Here is a 25,358-nt window from a genome sequence, read left to right on the forward strand (position 1 = left end):
CTCTGTGGAGTTTGTATGTTCTACCTGGGTAGTCTGGCTTCCTCCCACAGTCCAATGACATGCAGTTGGTGGGGATAGGTGAATTTAGTGATGTTCGATTCGTGAACGAATCGTTCAATACTCGAGAATCACTTTACTGACTCGTGAATCATGATTCACAAGCCCAACTGACTCACTGACTCATCCCTGTTGCTGTTAGCAAACTAATTCCATTAGTAGAAATATATCTAGCTTATAATTAAAATTGTGGGGGCGGGGAAACAACAGCCAGTTTCTTAACAAAAGCATTTCTGCTCTGAACTGGAAGAAAAAACCCCGAGTAGAAGCTCACATCAAGAAAATAGCTCCTCGGTTCACAGTAGCATCGCTCTGCTAACATGCTAACAGTACATTTGAGCTACTCACCCCCTCCCTGCCTGTGCTGAATCGTAAGCCTAAGCGAATCACTCAGGACTCGCTCACCCCCCCTGTGCTGAATCATAGAGCGAACGAATCACTCACTCACCCCCTCCCTCCTGACTCACAGCTTCTTCTTCTTCTTGGATGGTAACCAATGTTATGGTTGTCTGTCTCGGTGTGTTAGCCCTGCGACAGACTGGCAACCTGTCCAGGGTGTACACCGCCTCTCGCCCTATCACAGCTGGGATAGGCTCCAGCGCCCCCTGCTGGATGGATAATACTATAATTGCTCCATTCTTTACTTTATTTCCATTTTACTTTTTTATTTGCTTTGTCTTTATCTTGTAAAAAGTGTGACTTGACCTAGAGAGCTCTGCACAAGACTTCCAATGTGCATGGACTGTTGGTCCTGTGTGCAAATAGCAAATGAAAATCTTGAATCTTGAATGTCCGATTACTTTCATGTGTGTAAATAGTGCTATTGTGTCCTGTCTTTCACTCAGTATCTGTGCTTTTGCTTTTCTGTAGTTTTCAAGTAACATCAGAGCTGGGACACACTACAAAACTATATGTCCTCCCTTGCCCTCTGCCCATCCTTTGAATATCTTGGATTGTAACGTCGCCAAAATGTCAGATGGCTACTGTGCTTTATCAGATACACCAATCCACAGGTTTCCAACTCCAGGCCTCGAGGGACGGTGGTCCTGCAGGTTTTACATGTGATCCAACACGGCTGATTTAAATGGCTAAATTACCTCCTTAACATGTCTTGAAGTTCTCTAGAGGAATGGTAATGAACCAATCATTTTATTCAGGTGTGTTGACCCAGGGTGAGATCTAAAACCTGCAGCACACCAGCCCTCGAGGCTTGGAGTTTGACACCCCTGCTTAGTCAATGTTTGGTGTTACCGGGAGTGAACTTGAACTAAAAACGTGCCTTTTATTCATAGGCAGATCAAACATTAACAAAAGCGCAGGAAGACGGTGACTAAACTGACACAACCTAAACGCAGAGTGAAACCTGGTGAAAGAAGAAGAAGGGCTTAAAGCTGGCTCCCAGCTGTGATTACTCCCACATCTGGGAGTAATCACATCTGAGAGTAATCACACACAACGAGACCGGGAGACCAAGATGTAAAATACGGGGAGACATGGAAACAAAACCTAATCCTAGAAACTACAGAAAATAACTAAAAAACAAGAAATACAAATGCTATAACATGAATAACACTAAATAAAAGAATATAAATTAATTAACAAACACAAAACACTGGGTCCCACACCCACTACTGTGACATGTTCATTTCTGGCTGCCAGAAGGGCAGCGTATTTTAGCACACCTTTCTCAACCCTGCCTTACATGCCTACTCGACCAAATCCCTGCTTCTCTCAACCTGTTAGTGGTGGGTAATTTAAAATGTAGGAAAGATTTACCTGACATCAGAAAAATAGGCAATCAACTTCATCATACCACATAAATATGACTAATACTACTGGAACTTTTATGTTATGTTGTATAAGTCCGAGTCAGCAAACCTGTGTAGCATTTACCTTTGTTTAATGATAAACGATTTCTTGATCTTCACCTCTCACACAGTGGTTTTAATGGGCGGGATCAAATGGATCATAAAATTCATGGTTTCTGTTTATATCTTTGTTGGGAAAGTGTTTAGATATCAAGACATTGATGTTTTCCTGTGGACTTCTATACAGGTTTTGCGGACAAGTGATCACTAGCCATGTGCCAGACATTTCAGACACGTGACAATCATGGCACAAGTGCAGGATCAAGTGAATAAATTCTTAGTTGCACAGACCCAGAGACCGGTCCACGACAATCAGCCATTTGGTGAACATCAGTCATGAGGGAAAAATGTGTAATCCCCAACAGATTACAGATAGTAGACTTTGTCTACTATGTCAAGCAAAATATGGAAGCCTGTATAATTTAACTTTCATCTACTTGTATAGAGTCGGCATGATCCCTGACAGTTTTACCAGGTACTAAAAGAAAGTACCGAGTAGGTACTAATGGAAAGTGGCTTATGTTTGTGGTATTCTCCAACTGTCTTTTTTTTTTTTAATTAACATTTCTGAAAAGGGTGAAACTTATCTTTCATAAAGGGTGGGCCATTTATATGGATACACCGTAATAAAATGGGAATGGTTGGTGATATTAACGTCCTGTTTGTGGCACATTAGTATATGTGAGGGGGCGAACTCCTCAAGATGGGTGGTGACCACGGTGACCATTTAGAAGTCGGCCATCTTGGATACAACTTTTGTTTTTCCAATAGGGAGAGGGCCATGTGACACATCAAACTTATTGGTAATGTCACAAGATAAACAATGGTGTGCTTGGTTTCAACGTAACTTTATTCTTTGATATGTTATTACGGTGTATCCACATAAATGGCCCACCCTGTACATTTTATTCCCCCTGAGGTTTTGGTAGGTTTTCTCCCGTTTCCTGTTTTTTCTGTCACCCTAAAGTGCTTACAGCTGTGGTGATATAACGGTGATTTCCAAATTCTAAACTCGACGATGCTGAATCACTTTAAATGACATTAAAGTGACTCAGCAATAGACATTCAATAGGCATTTTATTTATTTCTTTGTATATATATATATATTTATTTTAATTTTTTTACATAGCATGGGATTTGGAATTTTGCTTGGTTAGCTGCTTTTCAAGGTGTATTTTTATTTCTTTACTTTATATAATTTTCACCCTATTGACCTACTTTGTTATGTCATTCTCTAGATCATTGAGACACTTTAGGCTATGATTTAATTTTTTTATAGCTTCTGTTTGATATTTTGGCTGCTGTAACACAAATGTATTACATTTGGGTTAAATAAAGTTATTTTATATTATTTAAATGGTCTTTTTTTCAGAAAATCTCTTCAAGTCACAAGTTTTATAATGAATGTGCAGGTAAATGACCTTTGAAACAAACACACACCCGCCCCTTAGGGTCACCAATAAAGTTCAAAGCCCTGCCCTTGTCAAGTGAAAAATGATATAAACAAAAATCTCAAGTGCAAATTTTAACAGCAGTGCTGCTTACCCAGGAACTCATATGTCACAATAAAGCAATAACAGGACCTCACCATTGTAGGAGGGGGGAGGGGGGGGGGAGTGGTAGGGAGACAGAGAGAGAGACAGTAGTGCCCTCCTCCCTACTTCTCTTATCACGCCTTTCAGACATAAAACTGGGCCGAGCACATGTACTAAACAAACCTCTCTAGCTCTGCTAAGCACGCATTTAGCTCTGCAGTCTGAGTCACTGCAGTTTCCTGGTAAGCCTGCTGCGGTTTGGATATCCGTCAGTAGCTGTTTTCATTGGTGCTTTCCGACTAAAGCAGGTGAGAGATAGTGTCTTTGTTTTGACTTTTGGTTGCCACGTGTATCTTTTTTTTCTATTTTTAAAATCTAAAATCAGCTCTCGCTGAGATGGAAGAGTCTAGAACATGTTTTCATTAACGTGACATAAAGCAGACATTAAGATTAAACTGTGTTGCTTCTGAGTATATCAGATTAGACTAGAGATGCCCGATCATCGTCTACTGCGGAGGCCGGATGCCACAAGCAATTTACATATGAACTTTTGACCTTTACGGTATTTTCAACAAACCAAGCTTCAGTTTACACATCTTGTGAACTTGTACTGTTGGATAATGAGTCTTAAAAAAACCGAATCCAGTAACAATAATGTAAAAATGTAAATGTTTTAGAAAAGTTGACATCAACCTTTTGGCCAAAAGGAGGTCAGATTCCAGAAATATTCGAAACATTAATAGGGAAAATGACAGGAAACCACCGGCTTCATTCATTTACGGTTCTAGATAATTGTAGATAGTTGTTCTTGGGATTTATTGATGTTGGCTTAAAAGTCAAACAGTGTTTAGGAAAGAAACTTGGGCAAACACAACAAAAAGCCGTATGCAGTGTTTTTTCTTTTTCAGTGGGTCTGACTCACTTAAAGAAATATCCGAACTTGGTGCTGGGTTTAAGAGTAAGTGAACTGTGTTGCTGCATGTGTTTTAAATGTCTTCAGTTATCTAAACATCTGGTCTTTGTTTTAGCTCTAACATATAATAATAGTTGAAATACATACTTGATTTTAACTACATAGACATTAGAGCATAGACATTGTTCATATGGCTTTGCTTTGTTGTAGATTCCCAACATTTAACAGAATACATTCTGAGACAGCAGCACTGAGGAGACGAGAGTAAATGACCTGTCTGCAGCTTTCATTTCAAGTTGAACTTTAGCAGCAATGAACGTAATATCATAAAGTCACAAAAAAATGCAGCAACAGGATTGTAATATGATGTTTTAAAATCTACTATTGTTAATGTTGATGTAGAATAGGCATTTTTATATGGAAATCCAAAAAATAAGGATTTGTAACAAACCAAATTGCTTCAAATTTGGTTTTAAAAAATGACAAGATATGGTGATATTTGTTATGTAAAAACAAAACCGTTGCCTCAAAAGATGTAAAAGATGAGATTTTTATTAAGAAATGGTATTTACAGCAAAAATGTTCTTCAGTGTTGGGCATACAGGTGGAGACAACTGAAGGATGTCAGACAACGAAGATACGATGGAAATGGGGATAAACGGAGCCTCTAAAGGGTCCCGTTCAAGACAACAGTTGCACGGCGCAACAGTCAGTTTCCACAATATTCACTACAAGGTGAAACAGGGAGGTGGATGTTTTTGCCGAAAGAAGGCCACGACCAAAGACATCCTCATCGACCTCAAGTGAGTAGACTGATGCGTTTAAACTTCGAGGACAACAGACGTTTTTTTTTAAGCAAACAAACAACAGGCTACTTGTCATTTTAAACACACTTCTAAAAAAATGAGGGCATTAGCTGCAATATCTCATCTTCATGCAGCCTAAAAGTACAACATTAGATTAAGACATTTTAAGACTTGATCAAAGTGTTAGAAGCGAAATGTAACTAGGGATGGGTACCAGTATCCGGTGCCATGATGGCACCGGTTCTGACATAAACGGTAGTAACCAGACCGAAAAGCAGCGCACATTTCGCTGCTTTATTTCGGTGCTTTATTTCGGTGCTTTTTTTTCCTGAGATGTCATACACTTCCGATTCTAGCCAATCATTTTACGTTTCCAAGGATAGTAGGCGGGCCCAGGTACGTACGTTCTTTTAGAGCAGAGCTACAGATTAAAAATACCTAAGGCGAAGCAGTCAAAAGTTTGGCTGTGCTTCACAGCAAAAGATGCAAACTCAGCAGCCTGCAACAAGTGCTTTAAGATGATACTGTGCAAAGGAGGTAACACCTTGAATCTGATGAAACACCCGGCGACGCATAGCGGGGTTTTTTTAAAGCCGAGAAATGCACCGTACCTACTGCGGGTATGGTGCCTGTTATTGGACCCGGAGTTAGCAACATCCCCCAAGAACCCGAAGAGGAGAGTCCTGGCCCCTAGCCCTGCCAGTGTAGCAGAAATGATGACGGATGATGTTAGCAGCAGCAGCCGTTCTTCTCTGCGTGAGTAGCAAACACCGTCGTGGATACATGCGGCTGTCTTCTTGTTTGATGGCAGATACTCCCTTCACCCTGGCCAAAAAGGCTAAAATGACCAAAGAAAAAGTGGAAAACAGTTAAACATGAGAGGTTTTTGGACAAAGTTTGGGGTTTTTCCATTGTTTAAGCACTGCTTCCAGCCAAGAGTGATACCATAAATCCCCTATAGCTGCAGAAAAGGCTAACATTGTTATGTTTTTACAAAAAAACAGCTAAACATGAGAGGTTTTTAGACAAAGTTTGTGTTCTCCATTGTTTAAGCACCAGTTTGAGGGCCGTTTAAGCACCGGCACCGTTTCAAAAGTACCGGTTTGGTACTGGTATCAGATAAAACCTAAACGATACCCATCCCTAAATGTAACAAAGGCAAATGAAGTCTGGGATTTTGATTTTTCCATGTATATCCCACAAATGGCTAATTATCTATTGGTTTTCAGAACTTTAAGCTTCATTTTGAAAGTTGTGTGGCTGAGGAATGTTTTGATAAAAGGGACGTTGTTCACACATTCATCTTAAAAAATATTCATCTTTTTTACTGAGGACCTTTGAACACTCACAGGTGTGTTTTTCCCAAATTCTGGTTAATGGTATAACTTGGTTATGAATTGTCCTTGTGTGATGCTCAGTGGGCTATGATGTTACACCATCAGTGAAAGGCTATTGTTTCATCACGGTAAAGGCAAACAAACAAAAATTCCTAGAATACAAACTTCTTTTTTTTAGAAAGATTTCGAGGGACGTCCAGTGGATGTTCATGAAAGACACTGAGCAGATGAGGAGACATGTTTGCAGAATTTTAGTTTCGGTGCCAGTAATGTTTTTTTTTTAAAAAAAAGCTGAACAAAGAAGCCCAAGTGAAAGATGCCGCTTACCTTCCTTTTTTCAAAATTGTGAGACAACAAATTTTGTAACTTTCCAATCCTGTGTAGTTATTCAGCCATCATAAAAAAAACCCCAATGTATTTTAATAATTTCTAAGTTCACTGCAGTTTTCACACTTTGCAAACCCATCCATTGGGTTCAGTTAGACGATTTTGCGGGCCCATGCTGGTCCACTCTACTAAAAGAAACATGCAGTCAGGTATTTTAAAGATAAGATAAGATCAGCTTGTGTAATGCATTATTGTTAGAGCACATGTAACCTTGTCTTACATCACACGCTCTAACAACCAGCAGAGTAACATACACCATGAATAAAAATTGGCAAAAAGAGCACGCTCTTTACCCAAGGATATACCACACAGTCACGTGGTATATATGTGTAGAGGGTGGAAATGCTCAGGTTTTGACAGGACTTGTGATAATGAAACAGCTTCAAGGAAAAATTGTGGATTTACAACTTGACTAACAGCGTTTTAAGTCATATCTTGTCACCTCACTGTTTCTGTAGTGATGCACTTTGCCTCTTAAAGTTTACCAACCAAACTGCAATAAGCTGGCTTGGATTTACTTTGTCTTACAAGAAATTCCTGTGATGCTACAATGCAAGGCATGCTTTAGCCCTCAGGTGACTGTAAGCATGAGCCCATACTGTGGCAAACTGGTAATGCACAGTCTGCATGTGCAGCTACTGTGTGTTTATTTGTCTACGTGCTGCCAGGAGCCTACCTGGGATGCAAACGTGACACGATCAAGGTTTGCTTGGTTCAAACACTCCCACATGCTGGGAGGCAAAGGAAGGAAGTTTGATTTGTTGGGAGACTCAGGTTCCCAAGTTTGCCTCTGTGAAACACATACACATACTGTACATACAAAAGCCTGTGAGAAGACAATGACTCTGGGCTTAAACCAACAAACAAGCACGGGTACAGGATGCTGTACTGCCTCAGCTTGTTTGAAACTTTACTTAGCAAGAACGTTGAGGGTGTAAAAGTTACTGAATCAAAGGTGTTAACACTTTATAGCAGCCAGGATTAATACATTTAAACTGACGGGAATATACATTTAAACTTACTTTAACACTGAAGCAATGATTAGTAAGAAAGTTCTCCAGGTTGTTGACAGTTAAGCTTCTTCAGGTCCTTAAAACAATGCCAGATGAGCCGTGCAGATGATGTTGGAGTTAAAGCTAATAAAATAATGTAATAATAATAATAATAATAGTCAAATAATAGTTTCATTAATCTTCTGAGGTCTGAGTCTTTGAGATTTTGAGAACAACTGAACTTCAGTGGTCTAAGGCCCTATTCACAAAACCTAGAGACCAGTTGCCAATCCCCTGGTAACCTTTGGTCACTAGAAAAAAATTCCCTGACCAATTGGTGACCAATTGTGAAAATGTAAATGGTTTTAGAAATTGGTGACCAATTGGTGAGTGGTTCCTGTCAGTCACTAGGTGAAATCTATCACAAATAGGTGCAGGGGGCTGACAGAAAACCACATTATGATTTGTATTCTAACAAACATAAATGTAGAAGAACTCCAAAAATAAATGAAAGTTGAATCAACGTTGCTGATATTTTCTCAGTGTCTGTTCAACTTTCATTTTGAAACAATTTTTTAGTCATGACTTGACACTGTGAAAATCCTGGCTGCCAAAAGTTCTTCAACATTGAAATGTTTGTTAGCTTCGGTCGCTAACCATGCCACGGTCTCATGTTGACGATCGACAAAGATGTCACCTTGTTTGCAAATTGCGATTTGCTTATAGTGAAACTGTGAAAAGTGCAACCTGGAAATGGAGACCATTTACCTTCAAAAATTTGTTAAAGACCATAATTGCTATTCACATTTTTTTTTTTTACAAATAGTTGGTTTTATCTTTGTAGGGTCAGGGTAAATGTAGGGTAATGGTAGAGTTAAATCTACTATACCAACACGTGTCTGCAGACAAAGCCATGGATTATACTCTGTTATAAAAAAGATCAATGTGTTATTATATATGTAAGTTATGAAAGCTTTAATGGGTCAAAGTGTAGCAGGTGTGTTTGTGTGCGTGTGTGCAGATTTTAATGACTTGTACCTGTGAGACTTTATTGGACATGTGTAATCATTGACAAAGTTGAAGGTCTGTGCTTTAGTTTAACCTGTTTGCATGAGAATAACAGCTGTATCCTGCTGTGACAGCTCATACTGGAGCGCATTAAAACTGACTTTACCATCATTTATGATTGTGCATTTATAATCAGGCCAGAAACTGACCTGTCTGGGCGTAATGGAAGCTAAATTATCAGCAACGCCATTGTCACGCGGCGAATACACGCAAGGTATTCTGAATTGTGATAAGATGTGGAAAGAAAAACCTAATAAAAAAAGGACGAGAGGAAGATGTAGAAAGAAGGTAAAGTTAACAAAGCAGGATTTCATCCACTTTTTTAGTGGAGTCACTTGGATGAGAGATAATAATATTTATAACATTTATATAGCACTTTTCGAGACCTTCAAAGCGCTTTACAATTCCACTACTCACATTCACACACTGGTGGAGGCTACAGTTGTAGCCACAGCTGCCCTGGGGCAGACTGATAAATAAGCGAGGCTGCCATATTGCACCATCGGCCCCTCTGGCCAACACCAGTAGGCGAAGTGTCATTGGATTTATTAGCTAACAAGGACACAACGACCAAGAATGTCGGAGCCGGGGCTCGAACCAGCAACCTTCCGATTAAAAGACGAAATCCCAACTCTTGAGCCACAATCGCCCGGAGGCGAAGCATCCTCACAAACTTACAGAGGTCCAGTCGCCTTCTTCTTCAAGCTAATCCATCCATTCACTCTGTCCATTAGAGCAGCTCGGTAAAGCAGTGAACCTACCCTATCTGTGCATTTAATCTCAGAGATACGTCAGTATGTGATAAAGAAGTGGAGTTTCAACAGTACGCCCTCAGTTTTCTTTTCATTACTAGAATGTTTTATTTACCCTACACGTAGTGTGTAAAAAAATAAGTCATTTGCAAAGTAGATAGTGAAAGTATCTTTGCATGGGACAGGATACAAATGCTAAAAAGCAGTGAGATTTTTTGTAAGTTAAACAAATAGACACAAGAATGCAGATAACATGTGAAGGACAAATATACTGTATTTAATTTTTCCCTTTACATTGCATTACATTTTTTGTTTTTGTTTTAATGTTCTTATGTGTTTTGAGTTACTAATGCTACGTTCACACTGCAGGCAAAAGCGCATCAAATCTGATTTATTTTTTTGATCCTATGCGACCAATATCCGATCATGGTATGAAAGTGTGAACAGCACAAATCCAATATTTTCAAATCCGACCTGGGGCGCGGGCCGCTTTGAGGGCTCACACTATAGCGTGTTTGCTGTCACATTTTATTTGTAGTGTGAACAAGCAGACAAAAAAAATTGGATTTGATCAAAAAATTGGAATTGAGACCTGCAGTGTGAACATAGCCTCAGAGACTGTCCACTTCCACATAAAGTGGGAAACTTGGCCGTCTGTCCATCCAGTCATTCATCCATTTTAATTTTGCAGTGGTGGCAGGCTGTCCAGGGTAGTCACAGACTCTTTCCCAGCAATGTTGCTAGTCCAGGCAAATAATCTCTCAAGTGAGTTTTGGGTCTTCCCCGGGGGACTACAAATCTCCAAAGGGAGGCACCTCCTCTCACCACAAAGGAGTAGCAACTGTACTTCAAGATATCTTTGTCTGTCTGAACTCACCGTATCTCTAAAGAGGTGTTTAAACAGGAAGAGAAAAACTGCAATGAGGCAACCAGAGATTGTGGAATATCAGTGAAATTCAGTAACCACTTTTATCTGCGATATCGTTCTTTTCTGGCAGTGGTGTCTATAACCCTACGTGAGGTTTCGAAACATAGACTCAGTGGTCCATTGAGAGGTTCTACTTCCTGCTCACTTAACAGAGAAACAATAGCTTCCCAGGACTTGTTAATTTGTCTTAGTTATTAGGGATCATTTGGATCACATAATTATAAAAAAAAAACCCTAAACATCGCTGTTGAACAGAGTAATTTTTAAAAGTGTGTCATTGTATGGGGACAGTTAATTTTATTTTACAGCGTAACACAAAATGTAACAAAATATATGACCCTTTGTTGAGCACATACATGCAATGGGATGTAGGGGGGAAAACCTCTAAATGTCAATGAAAAGAATGGCAAGTTTCTCATTTGCAGGAACCTAAACAATGCTGCAGAGTCATGTTTTCTGCTGAATGTATGACAGGACAGTCACTTAAATGACTGAGTGACTAAAAATGAATTTCACTTTTCCAAATCAGTAAATTGCTGACTAATGCCCTGGCAGACACTTAACAGTGTGCCCATGTGGTTTTGGGTTTCAGATGCATGTGGTAAATTTCAATCCCCGTCACTATACTATAGCTATACCAGCAAGAGCAAAATAAATAAATAAACCCGCATTAGCCTGAAAGGCATGAAGGAGAGAAAGGCGACTATAAGACAGATACATATAAAACTGCTGTGTCATAGTTACAGCTTGAGATTTGCTTAGTGGCAGTTTAAAAAAAAAGAGGAAGTCTTCATCCCTGTACATGTCAGGGAAAATGCAGAATAAGAATCACAGTGTTACGAAACATCCTCAACCAAACGGCCACTAAACTTTGCTGGAAAAAGCCATTTCAGTTCCTCAGAAATACAGCAGCATGACTTCTGTAGTATCACAAAAGTCACTCTAGAGAAAAGCAGAACTCAAACTGCTTCATCATTTCAGAAAAAAAAACCTGTGAAAACGTCCACGGAAAAGTAACCCTGGAAGTTACTTTTTAGAGCCTAATCTGTCACTGGGGTCAGACAGGGTTTGTTTCATTGGAGGAATTCCAGTGCTTTCCGTAAACAGCGACTCTGAGCCTTTCAGTGATATTGGGGTCATTACTGTAATCCTAGGCTAAGCAGCACTGCGAAGATGATGGTTGGTAGAGAGAAGAGAGGGTGAGTGAGTGGGATGGAGGTCTACAGAAAGTAAATATTTTATTGGGCGATTGGGTTCTTTTTTTTATTGTTTTGTTTTTGCTGTTTGCTGTGTTTTTTCCTCTTATTTCCCTGAGATTTAACTGTGGCATACAGCCTGGGATGACTATAATGACCCTGATATCACTGAAGAGCACAGAGTTTTTGCTTTCAGGATTTTTTGGTTGCCCCAATTCAGAAGAAGATTTTATTATTCCTACACAGTAAAAAATAAGATCAACATTAAATCTTTATTAGTGATCCATTAAACTTTAGGAATGTAATTTTCAAGAGCTATATGCTTCATGCAAATGAAGCTTATTATTTTTATTGCTGATTAATTTCACAGTTACCACAGTGACTTCATTTAACCAAGAGTTCAAATTTAAAAAATAGCAAAACATAAACAGAATAAAGAAAAAAGGTGCAAATTTTAAAATTTAAGAAGCTGAAACCCTTGAATGAATGTGTCCAAACGTTCCCGGCTGCTGTTTATGAAATGAATTATTAAAACATTTTTCATGTGAAACCCTGCACATCTACAGATTCACCACTGATAATATTTTTGTCGCTCTCTCCCTCAGTGGGATCATGAAGCCAGGTCTCAACGCCATTATGGGAGCGACAGGAAGCGGGAAGTCATCGTGAGTGCTGCAAATGTGTTTGTACAGGGAGAAAATGGGATTGAATGTTTTCCATTCATGTTTAGCAAAAATCTGAAGAAAACACCTTTGTTTGTTAAGAGATGAGCAACTGGTGGTCGATGCATCAGTGTAGAGGAAGTATTGTACACATTAACTGCTGGAAAACAAAATGTTTGTGTCTTTGCCTGTACACAGAAAGATAAGGTCTTCTTCTATCCAGTACAGTTTGAATATATAAACAATTTTCCTGCCACATGGAAAAGACATTACAGGAAATAAAACAAGAACGTTTTGCTATTTTTCCGCTCAAACTTCCCGTCTATATTTGTGCCAGCTGATTAGCAAAGACTGCCTATTCTTGCCTTTGCTAATTCAGATGGTGTGTAACAGGAAAGCAATCATCCTTATAGATGGTGTGAGCTGATGTCTGCATAAAGCCTCCTGACTGGGACTCAATTTGTGATTCAGTGTTGCCTTTTTGTTTTAGGTTTCTTGATGTTCTGGCAGCTAGAAAGGACCCTGCAGGTCTGTCAGGAGAGGTCCTGATTGACGGAGCCCCTCAGCCCCCAAACTTTAAGTGTCTGTCTGGCTATGTGGTTCAGGTGGGTGAAGCAGGCAGGAAGTTCGACAGGATTTAGCAGAGTTTCCTGGACAGGGCAGGAAGAGATTTCCAGCAACAATAAAACCGGCTTCTTAGGCCAAGTCTGTTTGAGTTGCATAAAGTTAATTGTTTTAGAAATACTGAGGTCACATCTGTGGAAATTAAACTGAGTTAAAAAGATGTCCTTGAAACAAAAATGCATCTGGCAGCAGTAAATGTTTGGTCACTTTTAATGTATTAGATTTTTTTTCTAAACAGTAGCTTCCTGCCTGCAGGATGATGTGGTGATGGGGACTCTGACGGTCAGAGAAAACTTCACCTTCTCTGCAGCCCTGCGGCTCCCATCAAGCATCAGCCATAAGGAGAAGAAGCAGAAAGTTGACAGACTGATCCAGGAGCTTGGACTGGGCCGAGTGGCCAACTCCAAGGTGAGAAGAAAGAAACTTCAATAAAAATAAAAAAAAACATTTAGTCAAGAAGTGGTACAAAAGAATAATAGAATGCATAAAAAATGACTCTAAAATGTAGGAAGAATGAAAGTATCCAAAAGAAAGCTAAAAAGCGCAAAGAAACTAGAAAAAAACAAAACAAAGACGCATGAGAAGAACTGGAAGACAGATTGAAAGGAAAAAGACTGAAGTCTGATTGTAGTGTGTTTGTGCAGGTGGGCACTCAGCTGATTCGTGGGATTTCTGGTGGCGAGAGGAAGAGGACAAACATTGGGATGGAGCTGATTATTGACCCGCCTGTCCTCTTCCTGGATGAACCCACCACAGGCCTCGACGCCAGCACGGCCAACTCTGTGCTGCTGCTGCTCAAGAGGTGAAAACACACATATTTTTAGTGCTGATGCCATGAAGATGCCCATCTATATCATGCGGCCACACCTTGAATGTTAACACTGAGTCCATTGGTCCATTGGTCTTCATTTTCTGGCCAAACAAATGCTGAAATTTAGGACTGTAAAGAACAGCTGGCTGTATAAACATCTGCCATGAAGTGAAAGGTTAGGGTAACCCTAACCAAACACATGAGTGAGAAGACCAAAGGCTGCCCTAACATGGAAAGAAAGGCAGGCCAAAGGTAACTTCAGTTAGCAAATTGTCAATGTAGGGTGAAAGCCACAAGCTGCAGCCCTCTGCATCATATGGGAGTAGTAATAGTAGTATCACTAAATGAATAACTATAATAAATGAAAAAAAAATCCATTGAATAAGTTTAACCTACCAACAGTTTTTTACTGTTATTCCAGGATGGCAAACAATGGTCGCACCATAATCCTCTCCATCCACCAGCCTCGATACACCATCTACCGCCTCTTCGACAGCCTCACCCTGCTAGTCAACGGTCATCAGGTCCTCTTTAAATACTGCTTATTGAAATGCTTAAACATTTTCACTGAGCTAACTTCAAGCTACCTGTGGCGGAAACTGTGACTTACATGTTAATTCTTCTTCTCTCTGTTGTAAAACATGTCAGGTTTATCACGGCCCAGCACGGAGTGCACTGGAGTACTTCTCTGACATTGGTAAGCACGCCTGATTAACTTTAACCCAACAAGATGTAACACGACAGAAAGGCAATGTTTGTGACTATGTTTTAAAACTGTTTCCTAGGATACACCTGTGAGCCCCACAACAACCCTGCTGACTTCTTCCTGGATGTCATCAACGGAGACTCGACCGCCGTCGCCCTCAACAGTGGGAAAACAGAAGGTGTGTAAGTTTGTTCTGGACAAAAAGACAGCAGTGGGGGAAAAAGATCCTCTGAGGTGTAAGCCATCGTGGTTATAACCTGACCTTGTTTGGAAAATCTCTTAATAATAATAATAATAATAATAACTAGAAACATTTGCATTTCCTGCAAAAATGCTGTGTGAATACCTTGTAGTGGAATCGGAAAACAGCAGAAGAAGGAGAACAATCTGCTGAAAAGAGCTGAAGAAGCTAAAAATTGTGCTGAAAATAGCTAAAAAATCTGGAATTTGTGCTGAAAAAGTTAGACTATCACCTGAAAGGAAATGTTGCTACAAGCTGGGTTTGAACCCAGGCTGCCTTGTCTCAAGGCAGTTAATCATCTCACTGAGCCAAACCAGTTCTCAGTATACTGAGATGATATGGAGAAATATGCTTAAATGAGCAGAAGAGGCTGTAATTTGTGATGAAAAGAGGTGAAAAAGCTTTTTCTGCTGAAAAGCTGTGAATCAGCAGAATTTCTGCTGATTCACAACCGGAAACTTAGCTGAAAAGGGCTGAAACAACTCAAAATTCTGCTGAAAAGTGGTGAAGAAGTTGAAATTTGTGTTGAAAAAAATTAAAAATGTTTAACTGTTAATCAAAAAAAATGTTGCCATAAGCGGGATTTGAACCCGGGCCTCCTGCTCTGAGAACGGCTGCTCATCTCACTGAGCTAAAACACAGCTGCCCCGGCAAGCAAAATCAGTGACCACACCGATAATGTGGTCCCATTCAGCAAAATGGGCCTAAAATGGCATAAAAACCTTAATATCTCAAAAAGTATAGACGTTATGAGCACCAAAGCCGGCATTAGCAGAAACAGCAGAATAGTTTAAAATTTGAACAATGAAAATTGCACAAAAACTGTGGAAGTAGTTTCACGGCGAAGAACCACGGAGCAACTAGAATAAAGTATAAAGAATAGAAAGAAACAGGCATTCACACAATAATAATAACCATCACATGCAGTTTTTGCAGTTGACTGTGGACAAATTGGGGGAAAAAATTCAGATCAAGAAGCTTTTAGAAGTCAAGTCTTCCCTTTTCATCTCCTCAAACACCATCCAGTATCAGTAAACAGTTGTTCTACACTAACGCTGATACCCAGTTGCTGCACCATCATTTTATGTTAAAACACCAAATGGACACATTTCTGTATCACTGTGTCCAGGTTCAGCCAACATAACAATGAGACAACTCTGCCACTATCAGGTCACAGTGGGAGCTACAACTTTGCCCTCTATAATATTCGTAGGGCTTTCTGCTGTTACATAAAACGTTACTGAGAAAAGCACATTAGATAAATAGTTTTTTGAGAATTCATCCTGTGAAGCTTTAGTTGGTTCCAACATGAAATCATTAAAGTCTGAACAATAACTTTTGTTCAGCAGACTGTGTTTAACTCACGATATCAGCTGCATCATAATCATGATGATTAGGTTACAGAAGAGAAACAACAACATCCAAACACACAGAAGACAAATATTCCTGAAACCTTTTGAGCACTGAGAAGTTTCTTTCATGTGGAAACCAAAACATACGTTTTAACCAACTGTCCAGCATACAGTGGTTACGTAAAAGTGGTTGACTTTATTCCCTTTTTTGTTCTCCAAAAAGGTATTACTAATGACTCAAAATACTTACAGAAATGTTTACTATAACTAAAAGTACATTGATTTTAAAATGTTATGAACTCAAATTATGGACAAGCTGCTAGCAGGATGAAGGCGCCCTCTTCTGTCCTACATACATTTTTAGATTCACTGGTCAACCAGGTGTGAAAGTGCTGCAGAAAGATGTGCAAAATTAAAATTCCCTCAAGTGAACCTGTAACACATGCTGCATTCAGGCACTGTAGGACACGTGACATTATTTAGACTTGATTTGACATTAGTTTGAATTTGTTTGGGTTAAAATATTTGGCTTGTTTTGAACACTATGCAAGTGACAGCTTAAAAAAAAAAGAAAAAATGCTTTTTAATTTCACATATTTGCAGCTTGCATGTTAGTAATACATCCACACTACTGTAGTTGTAATTGTAAAGTGATTTATCCTGATTCTGTGACATATGCCAGTGATTATATGATTAGAAGTAATAATATAAAACCCTATTTTTTGTAGACCTGACCAGACCTCTCTTTGTCCAGATCCAGATCAAGAGCTGGATTCAGAATCGATGTCGAAGTCCCGAAGAGGGATTGGGGAGAAACTGGTGGAGGAGTACAGAAACTGTCAACACTTCAAAGAGACCAAAGCAGAGCTGGGTGGGTACCAAAAGAAGGCTTCAGTATTTATTGATTTTTAATGTTTGTATCTGAAACTGTTACAAAAATATGTTGGGTGACGATAAACAAAGCTAGATGGCTACAAAAAAGAGGTATAGTGAGTACAAATTGGTCAGAAATCTCCAAATAATTGCATCCCGATGTAAATGAACCACAAAGAGATAATGAATGACTACATTGTCTCAAATTGATGTTTTTATTTTGGTTTTACTGTGAAACTTTGCTGTTATGTTTTAGTGTTTTAGCCACTCGGACCTTAAATTCTCCCCATTTTTTGGACTTCACAGGACATGTTAACGACTTTAAATGTGAACAAAACACATTAGTTCATACAGACATGAGCATTTGTTTAAATGTAAATTAATTCAAACCTTTGCCACCTTCTGTCTGTCTCAGAGAGGATCGTGCAGGGAAAGAAGGTGGTCACTACTACTCCCTTCAGAACCATCACCTACACCACCGGCTTCTTCACGCAGTTCAGATGGGTTCTCAAGAGGACATTTCGCAACCTCATACTCAACCCGCAGACCTCCATCGCTCAGGTAAGTCTGTGTAAAGTTCACTTTATTTATTCACTTATTTAAAAGAAGAACTGTCCAGTTTGGGGAATGTGTATCTTCACTGTCTAAGAGGGAAGTAATAAGATCAATATCAATATAGGATTAGTTCATTTATATTGATAAACATTTGTTACCATAGTGACATTGTGCTGACACAAAGCAGATCTTTGCAAGCTACAATAAACGCTCACTATGATTCAGAAGCCACCTTAAAGTAATCCTTTTCTCTAGGTCTTCATCAGTCTCTCACATTGTTGTGGGGGTACTTTGTAGTATGTTGTAGTACATTTATTCAGTTCATTGGGTTTTGCAGGCATTCATTTACTTACAACGTAACACAAAGTAACACAAGGGAGGATAACCAGTTCAACATGACAAAGAACAAATGCAAACATTAACTGAGGAAGGGGAAAATGCCAGGGAACACAACTGAAAATAATCAGTAGGGGTGCAACGATACACAAAATTCACGGTTTGGTTCGGTTCGATACTTTGGTGTCACAGTTCGATATTTTTTCGATACAAAAAAAATGTTCATGCCTTTTTAATTTGTCATTTATTAAAATTATAAATACATATTTTAATTCAAAAGTACAGTTTTTAAATTGAATGTTGCTGAAACAACAAAGTAATAAAAAAATAAATCTATCTGATCGAGAAACCACTCATCTTTGGAAAAGAGAGTTTATTACAGAGAAATGGCTCTTTCCAAAATAAAAGCTATACTATACGCTTCTTCTGGGCTATATTCTCAGCAGCATATTAAATATATCAGGTCCCCATAAGGAGAATCGTGTGCTAACGGCTGTCTAAATGACTCGGGTAAAGTTTGTAGCATGCCTGCTTGTTGTTTTTGTCTGCTTCCACTTGTGTTTGCACTAAGATGATGTCGGAGTAAATGTGCAGTCATATTCGTTGTGTTCCCACTAGTGCTGTCAGCGTTAATCTCATTGAAATGATGTTAACGCCATAACACGGCAAATCTCCCTTAACGAGCTACCGCGGATCGCCCCGTGCGTGGGGCTGGACGGCCAACACGTTAACGTGCTAACTGCGCTAACGCAGTAGTTCCCACCCATGTAAGTGAGCATTGCTGGCACATCCGACATACTGTTTTACTTTTGTCCATGACGTGCTTACCTTCAGGGTCATACGTCACATGAAAACCGAAATAGTTCCAAACGCCAGATCTGAATGAGGGTGGAGGAGGTTCAGTTTGCCATGTTGCAACGAGAGCTTAACTTCTGTCTCTCTAGCTTGCCCTGCGCTCAGTGAATCTGCGTTCGACTACTCCGCCTAGGCTGCACTGTCGAGTGCAGATCACTGAGCGCTCAACACAGAAGCACTGTCAGAAGGAAAGTTGATAAAATAAATTAAAAATTTTGTATTGTTCGATACATATGCGTACCGAACCAAAAGCACTGTATTGAACGGTTCAATATCGATACGAGTATTGTTGCACCTCTAATAATCAGGGAAAAGAAGACAGAGGAAGAAAAACTGAGAACAAGGCATGTGAGACAAAAGACTATGACAAAAAAATTAAGTAAAACCAACAGATGGAAATATGAAAAAATACGGGGAACACAGGGGAAGGCTGATAACTAAAATCTGAAATTAGATATAAAAAACTCAAGAAGAATCCCATATAACCATGATATTAAGAACAAATGGTAAAATACAGATTATCACTACAAGAGAAAGTCTTTATACCTGAGTATAAAATAAACAATTCAAAAAGTCTAAACATAAGATGCTTTCAGGGCAAGGCAAGATTTAGCTATAGGATAGATGGCCACACATTTGACACTACAGTACTTTGGTATGGCTGTCGGTCCTGTGGCTGTGAAGAGAAAAAGCAGCCCTCAGTTGTCTTTTTCAATTCACTTTTACTTTTATAGTGTCAAATCACAACAACCGTCACTTTACATTGTACGGTAAAGACCCTAGAATAATGCAGAGACATAAATTCATCACCCCTCTACCACCAGTCGACAGTTGGCGTGAGGTGTTTTGCTGGTATGTCGAGTTTGGTTTTCATCGACTGTGGCACTGCACATTATGGCCAAACAGCTCTACTCTATCTAATCTGTCTAAGGACATTGTCCCAGGAGATATGTGGTTTGTTCAGATAAACTATCTAAACTCTGTTGCTATGTTGTCTTTAGAGAGAAGAGGCTCTCTGCTGGTAAAGTTTTCAAATCAAATCAAATCACTTTTATTGTCACGTCACATGTGGAGGTACACTGGCACAGCACATGCAAGTGAAATTCTTGTGTGCGGGCTTCACAAGCAACAGATGTGTGCAAAAATACAATAACATAAGAACAAGCAAAATATAAGGATGAAACCTTTTGAAACAAACCGTACTTGCTCAGTGTTTTTCTAACTGTACCGGCTTGAACTTTAACATTTAACATGCTAACTGAAGATGGTAGTGTCTGTGATATAGATGTTTGGATGTTTTGCAGTTTCTCTGATCACTGCACAGTCTGGGACTGACACTGTTGTGAATACTGTGGCATTGTGTTAATGCATATCTGACGTCTCCAGAACAGACAAAATAGATAACAAGACTTCTAATCAAGTGCTTTTGATTAGCAGCTTGTGGGTGATGTTTGTCCTCTTAGTCCTATGGACGCAGTAAGGGGGCACTTAGTCTTTTACATGACTACATATTTATCTGAAAGTTTTCTTTTTTTCTCTTGACTGTTATTTTTCCTGCTGTTGAATTTACTCTGGGCTTTTCTGTGGTCACTGCATCACCACTCATCTCTTCCTGTGTGCATGTGTCATCAGTCAGTGGGAGTTTAGCAGGAGCAGCACCTGGTGTCAATAACTGAAACTGCATCATCAGATCATTTTATGGGGTTTGGGAAATACACTACCTCCCTGCCTCAAACTCAAGGAATAATGAACTTGCATTGATAACTGTGATAAGTGGTTAAAAGTGTCTTTTAAAAAAAAATCTGTTTAGGTAGCAGTGACAATCTTCCTCGCTCTGGTTGTCGGAGCCCTTTTCTTCAATGTCCAGAATGATTCGAGTGGAATTCAGAACAGGTATTTGCTGTGGTACTTTTGTCTTTGTCACATTTGAAAGACAAATGATAAAGATGAATCTGGGATGTGAGATTATCGATGGTGTGGTTGTGTTTCCAGGACTGGTGCGCTGTTCTTTGTCGTCGTGAATCAGTGTTTCAGCTCCCTGTCGGCTGCTGAACTCTTCATCACAGAGAGGAAAATCTTCACGTGGGTCTCACACTCAAGGAACTTTTTTTATTTCACTTTGGGGTGAAAGGTTTTCATTATATGAGGGTAAAATTCCCTCATTCATTCATGTTGAGAAGCTTACATCTTTGCTTTCTTTAAAGATGTGTTCATGAAGTGAAATTGTTGGGACTTGCTTATCATCCAGGGACCCGAGTCAGTATTCTTTGCAGAAAATGCACATCTTTACTTTCTTTTTTAGTCAGATCAATATGTTCTCCTCTCATTGCCTTCTTCTTTCACAAAATGTATTATTTTAGGTTTAGCCAACAAAAGAGAAATCGTAATACACACATTCTTGCAGTGCCTTTTTATATCATAATGACAACTATCATCTACTTATTAAAAACACATTATGTTTAATGTCTTTTTTTCAATTAATAAGGATCAGTAGGATTATTAAGAAGCATTTTAAAAATGGAAAGTTTATGTATTTCCAATCATTTTATTTTTTTGTTATTTTACATTTTTATGCTGATTTTCTTTCTTGCTATTTCAGATTAAATGCTTCTGACAACTTTATTAGTTAAAGGTCTGCAGTAATTTATCATTATGTTTTCACAGATGCTGTTTCTAACACAACTTTTCCTGTATGTCTTCCTCTCTCTCTCTGCAGTCATGAGTATATCAGCGGTTACTACAGGGTATCGGTCTACTTCCTGTGTAAGATCCTGTCTGACATCGTCACGCTGAGGACCATCCCCGCTATCGTCTTCTCCTGTGTGGCATACTTCATGGTTGGTAGGTGGAAGACAAGCTGTGCTATCCCGGTGTTTATTCTTTAATTGTATGCAGAGTAGAGGAGATGTGATTGGTAAACCGATGTGTCAGTGTTTCTAATGGTCTGTGTTATGAATGTTGATCTTGATCTGTTTATCCTTTGCATATGTGAAGGAAAAACTGTTAGACTCTCAGATTTTTATATCACAGAAATCAAGGCAAAAAACATATATGTGTAAAACAACCTTGTTTTACACATCAGAGGTTTGTATCATGTGCCGTTTGTGCATCTTTGTTACTATTTATAACCCTGGCACTCTGATTTATGATTTCGTCTGTGTATGTACAGGTCTGAAGCCGACAGCTGGGGCTTTCTTCGTCTTCATGCTCACTGTCGCTCTGTGTGCCTACACCGCCACGTCCATGGCTTTTGCTATCTCAGCTGACCAGACAGTGGTGGCCATCGCTAACATCTTTATGACAATCACCTGCGTCTTCATGATGGTGATGCACACACATCAGCATACACATGTGCAAACATTAGTGCATACACATCCAGAGCCTGCATATATGAAGATGGCTGTAGCTTCTGGCTCTGTAAAGATAAGCCAATGTGAAGGTCTCCTAGACCTGCATTTTTTTCTAATGGACAGCAGGGGGCGACGACTCTTGTTTCAAAATGAAGTCTGATTGTACAGAAGGTTATGGAAAAGTGACCCTACTTTTGACTTGATTCATGACCCGATAGGTTTGTTTATTGTTTCATGTGAGTCACAAGTGTCCTTCGGCTTCACAGGCTGACTAGCCCCATACTTGTTTATTTTTTATTTAAACTTTATTTGACCCGAAAGTCCCTTTAAATAAAAAAACAAAACAAAAAACCCCAACTCTTTTTACAGCAGGCAAGGAAGAGCGGGCAAAGAAGGCACACTATTACAAAATTACAAATGTAACATAAAATCAAATACAAAATGAATACACACACAACTCCATAAGACTCCAAAAGTAAAGAGGAAAGCATAAATGTGGTCAGCTCAAGGCTTTACTAATCAGTTGAAGACACTTTTTTGGCTTTTTTGTATACAGTCTATAAGACATAATAAATGAATCACGTATTAAATAACAATGGCTTAGTCAATAAGTCCATCAAAAAGTGCAGAATGCAAACCGTGTTTATAACACAGGTAATGGTAATCTCCATCAAAATCCTGCATGCACCGGCAGTGTTGGGAAGGTTACTTTTAAAATGTATTCCATTACAGAACACAGAATACATCCGTGTTGGGCTCGTAGCCGAAAACTAGCTTTACTTTGTTGTCTGGGTCAACTCTGCTTGCGAGAGACAGAGAGAGGCGTTGAAAGCCTGCTCCAACTGAACTTATTGTTTCGGAGGAAAACACGAACACGGTGTACAGTCGAGTCTTAATAGCTTACTTACAACTGGGCTCGTCAGGCACTCTTCTTGGCTGCAGTGGTTATTATTATATTTACATGCTTCCAGCTCCCGTTTTTGCTCGATGACAGCTCATACTTTTCGACTCTCTTTTTTCTCCCACCTCGCGTTCACAGACACATAACGAGTATGGCAGTCCATTCTCCCTGCAGCACGGACTACACCGCCCATGAGGCTACATTCTTTAGAGCCAGTAGCATTCTGCCTGTTAGCTTAGCACAACAGCAACAACAAAAAGGCGCTCTCGCACCCAGGAAACACGCAGAGCGAGAGCGTCACCCTGTAACCATGGCAACCGCAACGCTGCCACCTGGAACAACAGAACATAGCTGTCAAACAAAACCCAAACAGGCCTGACCCACCACAATATGAAGCAGGAAAGTACCACCGTGTAATCCATTTATTTCAACAAAGTAACTGTATTCTAAATACCACCTTTTTAAACGGTAACTGTAACGGAATACAGTTACTCATATTTTGTATTTTAAATACGTAACGGCGGTACATGTATTCCGTTACTCCCCAACACTGTGCACCGGGGTATATTTTCCCTTTTCTGGTTCCACCTTAACATCAGGCTGAGATTCTGACACACGTTTACAGCAAACTGAATTAAAGCAAATCTCATAATGTTCAGTCATTTGATTATAAAAATATGAATTTACATCAATTCATGAAAAAAATGACAGTGAGAAGTTAAATATCAGCTTTAGAGAAGTTATAGCTAACACCTTTAATCTTCATGATGGTCAGACAGGTAATGCTAATGTTATTGAAGTTAGACAACAGCCTAAAGGAGAATTTCATTCGCTGGTTATTCTAATTAAATTAAATTAACATGCTGTTTAAAGGAATGTATTCCTGTGACATGTAAGACTGACTTAGTTTTATTTCTGGCAGAGGTAAAAGTCTGGGAGCAAGAAAAGAACAGCTATAAAAACACAAATCAATATTTCAACAAATTTTATAAAAGGTCAACAAGTTCAAGGCCTATGTGCTCTGTTTGATCTGTAAAAGGCTGACAGATCAATACCATGGTTTTGAAATTGGTACTCATCAGGGAAACGAAAAACCTCTGTAGATGTGGGATCTTCCATGCATACAGGCAGGAAGAAATGAAAACTCAAGGCTAATCCTGAAGTTACCACACAAAGCCTCGCCACTCGCCTCATCTGCTATGTTTCCTTTTCTCCAGATCTTTGCAGGACTGCTAGTGAACATCCCCTCCATCGTCAGCTGGCTCGCGTGGTTAAAGTACTTAAGTATACCCAGATATGGCCTCAGTGTAAGTACAAACACTGGCAATTACATCTGTTTTTAACAGTTTTATTATATCTGCAGCAATTTTATAATCACTTAAAAATCTTACCTTCCCTTAAGTTAGGCATGTAACTGACTAAACTGTTAAACTTACTTTAGTTAGTTACACCATATTTGATCTCAGTTGGGCTACACCATGATACACAACATTGCAACATTGTTTTATTAACTAATCATACTTTTTATTCTATTTTATAATGTTTCTCTCTTTTTAGGATCTTTTATATGGCAGTCTTTATTTACTTAAAGTTTTACTGCTTATTTAACTTTTTCCCTATTGGTTCTTTTCCTGTGGTGCTTACAAGTTTTTTTTTTTTCTCTTTGACATTTTGTTATTACTTTAAAATGCATCATTGCATTTAGTTTGTATTGCATTTGGCTCTACCTTTCCTAAAACAACCCCAAAGAGGATTTGTGTCTCCAGCTGAAAGGGCGCTATACAGATAAAGTTTGATTGATTGATGTGCTGATTATCAGTTATAGATAAGGTAAGATCAGCTTTTAGAAATAAACCATGATAGTATATGAAGGCATTTGCAAAGATTTAGAAAACCTTTTAACTTGCTGTAGATTTTCACTCCTGTGCAATAATGCTAGCATCACCTTACCTGGAAGAACATTTTGTTTAAAAAAAGCAGCTCTTCAGGAGTTTTTACATTTTCCAAATGCACACTGTGAGCAGGGTTGGTACTCTGGGTTTAAAAAAACTTTTTCTTCAGATGAAACTCTTGTTGAGTGATGTTTGTTGATTTGTCTGTGAATCTCTCCAGGCTCTGCAGGCTAATGAGTTCACCGGGCTGACGTTCTGTGAGAAAATGAATACCACTCTCGACCAACAATAGTAAGCAGCACTGAGACACATGCAAGTTAACATGAAGTGATGAGGTTCACTGTGTGTTCCTAAATGAGAT

General features: G+C 39.2%; 1 protein-coding gene across 4 annotated transcripts in view; it reads left to right on the forward strand.

Annotated features, from left to right (window-relative positions):
- The first annotated feature begins 3,565 nt into the window (after nt 1-3,565).
- The window catches only part of abcg2a (ATP-binding cassette, sub-family G (WHITE), member 2a), a 28,526-nt gene continuing 6,733 nt past the window's right edge, over nt 3,566-25,358 (forward strand). For 2 of the 4 annotated variants that reach the window (XR_014870930.1, XM_085141810.1), the window contains exons 1-17: nt 3,567-3,768; nt 4,964-5,176; nt 12,445-12,504; nt 12,992-13,106; nt 13,381-13,533; nt 13,770-13,927; nt 14,358-14,460; nt 14,585-14,633; nt 14,722-14,820; nt 16,990-17,106; nt 17,524-17,669; nt 20,665-20,747; nt 20,847-20,936; nt 21,571-21,695; nt 22,024-22,178; nt 24,323-24,412; nt 25,218-25,288. Coding sequence is in view for 2 of the 4 variants with exons in the window: in XM_085141810.1 (XP_084997936.1) it covers nt 4,995-5,176; nt 12,445-12,504; nt 12,992-13,106; nt 13,381-13,533; nt 13,770-13,927; nt 14,358-14,460; nt 14,585-14,633; nt 14,722-14,820; nt 16,990-17,106; nt 17,524-17,669; nt 20,665-20,747; nt 20,847-20,936; nt 21,571-21,695; nt 22,024-22,178; nt 24,323-24,412; nt 25,218-25,288 (1,796 nt within the window). In the remaining 2 variants the exon portion in view is untranslated. Of the gene's footprint in view, nt 3,769-4,368; nt 4,419-4,963; nt 5,177-12,444; nt 12,505-12,991; nt 13,107-13,380; nt 13,534-13,769; nt 13,928-14,357; nt 14,461-14,584; nt 14,634-14,721; nt 14,821-16,989; nt 17,107-17,523; nt 17,670-20,664; nt 20,748-20,846; nt 20,937-21,570; nt 21,696-22,023; nt 22,179-24,322; nt 24,413-25,217; nt 25,344-25,358 lie in introns of all 4 variants that reach the window. The other 2 variants (XM_085141822.1, XR_014870933.1) reach the window with 2 other exon arrangements.

Source organism: Neolamprologus multifasciatus, chromosome 3 (assembly GCF_963576455.1).
Source record: "Neolamprologus multifasciatus chromosome 3, fNeoMul1.2, whole genome shotgun sequence".
Taxonomy (NCBI): Eukaryota; Metazoa; Chordata; class Actinopteri; order Cichliformes; family Cichlidae; genus Neolamprologus; species Neolamprologus multifasciatus.